A 10,000-nucleotide genomic window follows, 5' to 3' on the forward strand; every position below is an offset into this window, starting at 1 on the left:
GGCCCCCGTCCCAGCATCCTTGCTCCCTTCATCCCAAACTACCCCTACAGCCCACAATCTCCTCTCTAATCCCAGTAGAATGGAGCCACACTCATATAGGGTCATTGGGGTGATGGCGAACATATGTTGTGTGGACGATCCTTTAATCACCGGGCTTGATTTCTTTCATTCCCTGTTCCCCTTCCCACGCCTCTTTCTCCCATCTCGCTTTTTCTTTGAAAGACTTGGATCTCTGTTTGCAACCCTTCTGCTAATGATTCCTTTATAAACCGTCTTTAAAAACACCTTTGGGATATTCTGTGTGTGTGTGTGTGTGGATGTATGTGCAAGTGTGCATGTGTCTGGCCACAAGGCTCCAAAGTGCACTAAGAAAAATCTACAGCCAAGGGTTACCATATGCAATCAATAGTAATTGATCTTACTAATGGAGTATTGTGTTTGTTTTGTTTACTGTGTGGGTGTGTGGGTGTGTGTGTGTGTGTGTGTCTATATGAGTGAGAAAAGGAGAGTTTCCACCCCTCTCTCACGACAAGATGTTGTTCTCCTGGGGTAAGCCTCTTTTTTATTTAAGGTTATTATGTCGTCCCTATCAGTCCTATATGTGACCTTTCACCTGTACATCCTACTCTCTCAGGGCAAGGTCACAGTAGGGTCACCATGGTAACTGCCTCCAGTAAAGCCAGAGGAAAAGTTTATGTTAGGTCATTTATTGAAGGTCTGATGACAGCTGTATTAACAAACTATTTTTGCACTAGCCAATTAAAACCCCACATTTGCACAGCCAGAAGGATGTAGCCAATCAGATTTAACGCAGCAATGTGCTGGGCTGTATGGTTTCTGCTCAAATGTTACACAGTTATGCTAATCTAATTAGTTACGGCGTTCTCAACTCACTCTCTATCTCTCTCTCCCTATCTGTCCTCTAAAGGTTGCGTTTGGGAGAAAGACCTTTAAATGGAAAACGATTGTTTTCCTTAGCCCCAATAAGTTGTCCTTACAGTTATCCAAAATCACACCATGCACGCACATCAGTGTGGGTGAGATTAGGGAAGAGAAAAAGAGGGGGAGAGAGAGAGAGAGAGAGCGAGAGAGAGAGATAGAGAGATAGAGAGCGAGAGAGAGAGAGAGAGAGAGAGAGATGACAACTGGCGGCCGAGTGAGTGAGTTGTTGCTTATTAAGAACGAAAAATTGGGCGTCATTCAAATGATGGATGTCCAACGACTTGCCAGCCGAAGAACGTTTCTTTAAATGATGGCCATTGGTTCTCGCGTGCCTGAAGAGCTCGGTCCACAGAAGAGGAGGGAGGGAAATAACGGGAGACTCAGAAAATTCTTCCTCAACAACCGAACGCTGGAAACCGTAGAACGGGGTAAGGAGCTGCACCGGGACTCTGTCCACTCGTATTCAACCTCCCTGGCGCGCTTCACTGATTTCGCGTGCATAGACAACACAGAGAGGAGAGGGGAACCCGAGACACATCGCGCGGCAGGGAAGAGCGCAAGGAAAGCGCGCCAGGTCCCGGGAACAAGCTGGTGCCTCAAGTTAATGAAGACGTTTTCCGAAGAAGGAAACCCGTGAGAAACTGACGGGAAATTTTGATTTTGACAGAAGGCGCAAGAGCACAGGGCATTTTGGCATACAGTGAAATTGAGGCTGTCCCGAATTGAGTTTTCATGGTCACGCGTATTAATTTGACTGTTAAATTGTTGCCTCGGAAGATGCATGGACTGACCGAGCCCACCGGACTGTGGCGAGCACAGGGGTGCAGAGAACTGGAATGTGCTGTTGGACTCCCGGTGGAAAATTCCGTGGCGGCAGGTTGTGACGGCACGTCTGAGCGTCTGTGGCCAATTTGTGTGTGATTGGGTGTTGTATTAGTCGTTGGGTTTGTCTCGCGTTGTCCGTGCAAACGCTTCTTAATCCATCCGTGTGAATTCTGCGCAAAGAAGCGGTTCTCGCACTTAATTTAACTCGAGACACTGTCCCGCGAAGAGGAAACGGAGCGGTGAGCAGCAAGCTCTCCGTGGACGTTTGACTTGTGTGTCGATGTAGGTGTGTGTATGGGCGAAGCCGCACATGCAAGGTGTTACTGATGTACCTTTACGAGAGGCTATTGACTAATTGGTTTTAATCTTCGCAGTGAACTAAAAGTTTGTTCCGGTAGACCACAATTAACCCTCAATTGTTGTGTGTGTGTGAGTGTTTTTTATTGTGTGTGTGTGTGTGTGTATATGATATCTGATCTGCCCTGTCACGCTGTGCCAGTGTGTGTGTGGCGTGTTTTTGGCCTCATGCTTTAACACTGGCTGTGCCAGTCGATGCCAACTTATGCCTGGGACCCGGCTACAGGAACCTGGTTCAGCTCTGTGTTGCTCTTGGACCTCTAGGACTATTATTAACGATTTACCATTACTAACCACTCAGAGCTGGAAAATAATTAGTGGAAGAGCTGTGACCTACAGCTCACCTTTGGTTATTTGGGACTGTAGACCTTAAGGGAGATAGACATAAACATCTGAATTTTTTTTGTGTTGCTTCAACAACTTTTGGCCATAGCTAGGCTTAACGTTTGTATGCAAAACCACGGCGACAGCTGGAAGGTGTCACATTGATTTCATTGTGAATGTTACCTGGATACAATTGGCAAAATGCAGGTGTCAATTGCGTGCACAGAACAACACAACCTGAAGAGCCGCAACAGCGAGGACCGCCTCGCTGTGCGGTCACCCAATCCAAATGCAGGGCAAGCGGCCAAGCTCCGTCTGGTCAACTTGCGACCTTACATCGCAGGCCATGCCCACATGAAGGAAGCCATCGGTCGCCATAGCAGCATGAAGTACAGGTGAGCGGTGAACTGGATAGTACAGTGCAGAATACACACAACTGTATTTCACAGACCACTCACACACACACACACACACACATAGGGGTAGTTAAAAACTGCTCCACCTCTCTACTTTAATATGGATCGACACATATCCATTTAAAATTAAAATGATTTATTTTCATTATGATTTATGATATAGAACTGAAATACTATGAAAGGTCTGGCTCTGCACTCTCACTCTGCTCAGTGAGTGTGCTTGTGTGTGACTGTCCTTACACTTACACTAACAGCTGGGTAGACTTTCAGTGTCTTAAAGTTTAATGAGCATTTAACACTCTGTGATTATATACAATAAGACGGTAAGACAGGCTGACACATACACCCAAACACACACAGAGACCCAGTGGAAACAGCATGCAGGATATGTGTGTGCGTCTGCCCTGTATGTATTTACGTATGTGTGTAAGTATGTATGCGAGGATAGTGTGAAATGTGTGCAAGTCATCCCAAAAGTAATCATGAGAGAGCCTCTGATGTGCAGTGACCATGGGTCTTTATTCAGGGTTAGGAACAGAAGAGTGAGTGCTGCGATTCAGGAACAGTGCTGCTTTGACCTCAGTGCCCTTGCACCAATACTACATGAACCTCAATGTTATATTTAATCAGCATACACACACTCTCACACACACACACACACACACACACACTCTCACACACACACAAACACACACACACACACACACACACCACATATTTACACACATTGAATATCCAAACAAATATTGACTTCCCTTTATGGGCTTGATTATGACAGTAGTCGCAAACCCTCTGCATTGGTGTGTGTGTCTGTGCGTGTGTGTGTGCCTGTGCTTGTGCGTGTGAGTGTGAGGGTGTGTGCGTGCGTGTGTTTGTCTGTGAAGAGTGTAGACTTACAATATTTTAAAATTTAATGGGACCTGGACTCTATGTGAAGAAGGACAATAATGGCCAGCCATTTAGACCCCCCCCCCCCCCCCCCCCCCCCAAACACACAAACCCAGGTCAACTACAACTCTATTTATTAATTTGAAAATACTGTTTGTGTGTGTGTGTGTGTTTATGTATCTATATGTGTATGTAAGTGTTTTAAGTGAGGATGATGGCAATTGTGATGCTTTGTTCATGTGTGATGTTCTGTCACTGCATAGCCCTATCTTGCATTGTAATGATGAGCTGAGCTCTGCTGTACAGAACATACAGAAATGAGTGGTGTTCAATTTGAATTCCCCAAATACCTTAATTTGGTTTGTTTTAAACAACATAATGCTTTTTTGAATTTGTATTCTCATAATTTAGTTGTGTATGTTTTTGTAGTTAACTAATATTCATAACAACTTCATAAAAATGTAAGTAATCTTGATGGTATATGGCCACATGGCAGAAAGACAAACACTGGTGCCATTCCCGGTAGCCACTCAGGTCATTCACTACACATTCGCCTATTCTCCTAAATAATGTTAGCTAGCAAGCTAATTGGCTTTAGTTAGTACCTGCTGTGGTGTTTAATGTATGTATGCTGCATGTTAGCTACTTAGCTCAGAGCTTGTTAGACTCTTTAAATCTTCCTCTCTGCTAATGCTTCCTCTTGAATGGATATGGCATTTCGCTGGTGTGCATTAGAGGTCTGCACGGAATGGATTTTTCAGTTTGCTCCCATGAAAAAAGCAGTAAAAAGCACCAATCTCGCACCCCTTTTTGTAAAACATTGGTTATTTCTAGCTGCTTTCGTGCGAACACGAATAATATTCTGTAGACAAATAAATATTTCCTTTTATACACATATTTATATTTTGAATGCTGGAGTTCCGCGAGTCTTGTCCTTCTCCTGCTCTCAGTTTCTTCCCGCCCGTCGCCCGCACCCGCATCCACAATAAGTCCCGTGCCGCACTTCTTTGGGATCGGAACAGCAGGCCTCTAGTGTGCATCCGGCATATTTCAGGGCTAGGTGTGTGAAGCCATAGATCTTTCAATTCAATATTAAAACTGTATTTAGTCACCGATTCGATATGTGGCAGGCAAGGAGAAGCATATTTGTTTGGGTAACTGTCCAGGGTCCTTAAAAACCTAGCAGGGATCTATCAAGCGTTCCCTGCGGACACCCCCTGTGCAATGGCTGAGTAAATCTGTTTGGGAATTAAATGTCAGAATATAAGAGATGGATAAGGGAGCTATTATGCTGCTGTTGCTCCGGCGTGTATGATGTGGTGTGACAGGGAGGTAGGAGTGATATAATCTCCTAAAAGATGGAAGTAGGATGAATGGTGTCTGTCAATCATTATTCTGGGTTCCTCCCAAACCTTGTTTATAAAACTTCATTGGTGTCACGGACCACAGTCTGTAACTGAACCAGTGTTTCCTTTCACACTTGCTCATGGGCACTATGCCCTTTGTCTATGCCTGTTTATGTAAATATGTAGTAGAGTACAAATGCTATATGTTATCTGGACATAGTTAAAGTGACTTTATACCTTTTCGATTCGAGACCACAACTGTAGAAACAAAATGTTTGCACTCACAAGAATGTGTGCACAAACACTGTGTGTGTGTGTGTGTGTGTGTGTGTGTGTGTGTGTGTGTGTGTGTAGTTGTGGTTGTATGCATCCAATATGAACAAATTCTAATGTTAGTGCTATACATTTGACCTGACAACCCATAGCACTATTGGAATGGAGAGTGGAAAGTGTGTGTATGTGTGTGTGAGTGTGTGTGCACTCTATAGTTCTCTTTAATTGCTTTTGCATTCAGGCAGGACTAGATGGTCACGGCCCATGATCAATCTCTCTTCCTTTTTCTGTCTATCCCTCGCTCCCCCTCTCTTGCCCTCCCTCTCTCTCTCTGAATGCACGTGTGTGTGTGTTGTGTTTGTGTATATGTGTGTGTATATGTGTGCACGTGTGTGGTCATGACTTGTGCTGTGGTTGTGTGGGCCAGGTAATTAGTATTAGTATGTATGTATGTATGTATGTATGTATGTATGTATGTATGTATGTAGTAGTAGTATGTGTGTCGATTTGTGTTTCTGTATGTAGTTGTGAGCGTGTGTGTGTGTGTGTGTGTGTGTGTATGTGTGTCGATTTGTGTTTCTGTATGTAGTTGTGAGCGTGTGTGTGTGTGTGTGTGTGTGTGTGAGTGTGAGTGTGAGTGTGAGTGCGTGTGTGTGTGTGTGTGTACTTTCTCTAATAAAGAATGACTAGGAGACTTGAACACGGCCCAGTGAGCGCCCGTAGCTCCGGGGTATAGCCACCCCTCCAACTACACACACGCGGACACACACACACACACACACACACACACACACACTCGGACACACACACACACACACACACACACACACACACACACGCACACACACACTGCAATGTTTGCCTGAGATAATTACTGTCAGTGTTCTCTAAGTTGCAGTCATAATGCAGTCTCAAGAGTAAAAATATAGTTGAAGTCAAAAGGAGGGTAAACAAACACAACACACACACACACACACAGTTTTGCTCTCTCACTTACAGATTGTTATCTGTAATCTGTCTCTTTCTCTCTCTCTGTCTCTTTCTCTGTCTCTATCTCTTTCTCTCTCTCTCTCACACACACACACACACACACACACGCACATGAGCAACATGCATTTAGACGTGGAAACATTATTTTGTAAGTGCATAATGTTTTGGGAAGTGGTATTTCCATAGCATGACAGTGTATGCCGTTATGTGCATACGGAATATGAGTTAAATCTACTCTTTATGGGTAGTGAAATATGTGTGTGCTTGGGTTATGTGTGACAACAGTTATGTATGTATGTCTGTGTGTGTGTGTGCGCGTGTGTGTGTGTGTGTGTGTGTGCGTGCCTGTGTGTGTGTGTGTGTGTGTGCGTGCTATGTGCGTGTGTGTGTGTGTGAGTGTGTGTGTGTGTGCGTGTGTGCTATGTGCGTGTGTGTGTGTGTGCGTGTGTGTGTGTGTGTGTGTGTGCTATGTGCGTGTGTGCATGCGTGTGTGTGTGTGTGTGTGTGGTGTTATTTTATGATAGCACATAAATCTTTACAGACTGCTGATGCTGGGGAAGGAGAGAGGGAGCAGAATAGATAGAGTGGATGAATGAGATGCACAGAGAGAGAGATGGAGACAGCGAGATAGAGAGAGAGAGAGATGGAGTAGCTGGAAGAATGGGAGTAGTGAAGAGGATAGCTGAAGGAGTATTGAAACCAGAGCCATTAGCTGGGGTGGTGGTGATGGTGGTGGTGGGGGGGTTGATGGAATAATATTGTGTTGAGGTGAATTAAGGGGTATCGTGCTCCTGCAGGGTATGGGGCCACTGACCTCCTGAGTTATGCCCTCCGCTCCCATAAGTCCCCAGGGGGCGCCCGCCTGCCCCAGGCCGCCCCAGGCCTCCCCACGCTAATCTATCTCTCTCCGCTCTCAGGGTGTCATTTGGCCCCTACAGCCAAGCCATCACCGACACACATACACAAATACAGTTGAGCTATCCTAGGTACTTTAAAACAGTTCTTAAACATGCAGCACAATACAATTGAGCTAACCTAGGGATTTTAAAACAGTTCTTAATCATTCAGTACACAAATCCCCTTTTGTCAGATTCAGCTAATTCCTCCACACAGTCCTCTAGCTGTCCATACTGTGTGCATTCAAAAAAACTCCAGTGTCCGTACACAGTCCTGGCTCTGGTAAAGTCTGGTGTTAGTACACACTCGTGGCTCTGTAAATGGAAAACCAACATAGTGGCTGAGATCGAGTTATAAACAATTCCGTCCAATCAACACTTTGCTTCAGGTGAACGGGTGGTAGAGGGAGAGAGAGTAATTTCTTTAGTTTTTGCGCTCAATTATCAACAACATTTCAGAATGGCAGACTGTACCTTTAATATTCCTGTCCAGGGTATGTTGACAATTCAATTCAATTTAATTCTATTTATATAGCGCCAAAACAATACAATTGTCTCAAGGTGAGAAACATTGAGTAAGTATGTGTAAAATCTTTGGAATGTTTAAACACTTAATAAACATAATAAACACTTAAAATAGGTTGAAGGCAAACCATGGAAAAACAGGAATCACAAAAAAATGTTGGCTATTTAAGACATGGGCTGTTGTGGACATTGGCTTATGGGCTGCAACATCTACAGTAAAATGAATACATTCTGTTATGAGACACCATTTTATGTAGTACTAGTACTATTGTAGTACAGGTGGTATCTTATTTTTTTATTTCAGGAACTTGGGGAAGTCAGGGTTGAGAGTGTCCTGTCTGGGATTAGGTGAGAGTACACACACACACACACTCACAAATACAAACACAACTAATTTAATATCACACACCATTTATATATTTATGTGTGTGTGTGTTTGCATGCACACTCTAGGTACCTGGGTGACCTTTGGCTCTCAGATATCGGACGAGGTACGTTTCTTTTTTTGTTCAGTAAAATGTTTGTTTGTTTGTATCTCTATGAAGAGCTTAATATCATATAAAATGTGTGTGTGTGTGTGTGTGTATAACTGCAGATGGCCGAGAGCCTTGTGACTATTGCTTATGAGAATGGCGTGAACCTGTTTGACACCGCAGAGGTGTATGCATCTGGAAGGTCAGTCTCTCTCCTGATTTACAGCCATTTCTAAAGTTGTACTTATGCAAATAGGCCTCTAAATGGCCTCTCTTATCTTTCTCTTCTCTCCCAGAGCTGAGATCACACTTGGAAATATCATTAAGAAGAAAGGATGGAGGTTTGTGCTTATGTGACAACTGTGGCTGTGTGTGTGTTTGTGTGTGTCTGTGTTGTGTGTTTATTTCTGTCTCTAGTGTATTTATAGATTTGTATGTTAATCGTTCAAATAGACTCTGAATGAGCAGTGCCCAAAATAATTGCTGACGGTATCTTTCTTTTCATCCAGGGTTCGCACACACAAACACACACACACACACACACACACACAAGTCTCTCTCGTTCTGCCCCTCTCTCCTACACTCTTACTGTTATACACGTACTGGTGAATAACCAAGGCGTTCGCAAACTAGATGAACACACAGCAATAGATACAATAGCCACATTGTATGCTTCTGCATTGTGTGTGTGTGTGTGTGTGTGTGTGTGTGTGTGTGTGTGTGTGTGTGAGAGGGAGAGAGAGAGAGAGTGTTTGTGTGTGTGTGTGTGAGAGTGTCTGTCTCTCTCTTTGTCTGTATTATGCTCTTTATGGACATTTTCCACAAGTAGGCCAACGTTTTCTAAGTAAAGTAAAGTAAAGTGCACTTCAACAAGAACATTGCTTTGTACATCTCCTAATCTATCTCTCCCTCCCTCTTTCTCTACCTATCTCTCTACCTCTCTCTTTCTCTCTGTTGCTCTCTCTCTTCGTTTCAGGCGTTCCAGTTTTGTAGTGACCACAAAAATCTACTGGGGAGGACAGTAAGTTTTTTTATTTTCACAGTCACCATTAGGTAAATTACATTAATTGTGTGTTTGTGTGTGTGTGTGTGTGTGTGTGTGCCTGTGTATGCTTATGTGTTTATAGTCCGTGTAAATCCCATTATGAGTTTCTCTGTGTTTGTAAGGCTGATTGAAAGATTTTCTATAGTTATTGATTACATTCATTGTGTGTTTGCGTGTCTCTGTCTCTGTGCATTTGTGTGTGTGTGTGTCTGTCTGTGTGCATGTGTGTGTGTTTGTGTATAATTGTGTATGTGTGTGCGTGTGTGTGAGTGTGTGTCTGTGTGCATGTGTGTGTGTGTATGTGTGTGTGTCTGTGTGCATGTGTATGCGTATCTGTTTTTGATCATGCGTCTCTTCAACAGAGCAGAGACTGAGAGAGGGCTGTCCAGGAAGCACATTATTGAAGGTAAGGCATCCTTCCCTGACATCTTCATATATCAGTAGTGACCTCCAAGAGTGTTTGTGAGTGTATGTGTTTCCATGTGTGTTTCTGTGCACTAGACCTGGTTTCGGACAGGCACAATATTGCTACTCTTGGGAATGTGACCCAATTAATGCAAGGCCTAAAAGAGAGGGCTGGTCTAATTAGTCAATGCACTCACACACACACACACACACACACACACAAACACGCAAAAACGCTGACATACATGCATTTACACATGCATACCTCACGTAATTAGATATGCTGCACACATAC

At 43.8% G+C, this 10,000-nt stretch overlaps 1 protein-coding gene across 1 annotated transcript in view; it reads left to right on the plus strand.

Annotated features, from left to right (window-relative positions):
• LOC308382461 (voltage-gated potassium channel subunit beta-2-like) overlaps positions 1-10,000 on the plus strand; it is a gene marked incomplete at its 5' end in the record, with an annotated part of 20,198 nt that overhangs the window by 4,883 nt on the left and 5,315 nt on the right. Inside the window, 6 exons of the mRNA XM_080860189.1 lie at positions 8,087-8,130; positions 8,236-8,273; positions 8,378-8,457; positions 8,552-8,596; positions 9,232-9,276; positions 9,663-9,706. Of these exons, the coding sequence (XP_080716315.1) occupies positions 8,087-8,130; positions 8,236-8,273; positions 8,378-8,457; positions 8,552-8,596; positions 9,232-9,276; positions 9,663-9,706 (296 nt within the window). The remainder of the gene's footprint in view (positions 1-8,086; positions 8,131-8,235; positions 8,274-8,377; positions 8,458-8,551; positions 8,597-9,231; positions 9,277-9,662; positions 9,707-10,000) is intronic.

This window comes from Sprattus sprattus, assembly GCF_963457725.1.
Source record: "Sprattus sprattus genome assembly, chromosome: 21".
NCBI classification, from domain to species: domain Eukaryota; kingdom Metazoa; phylum Chordata; class Actinopteri; order Clupeiformes; family Clupeidae; genus Sprattus; species Sprattus sprattus.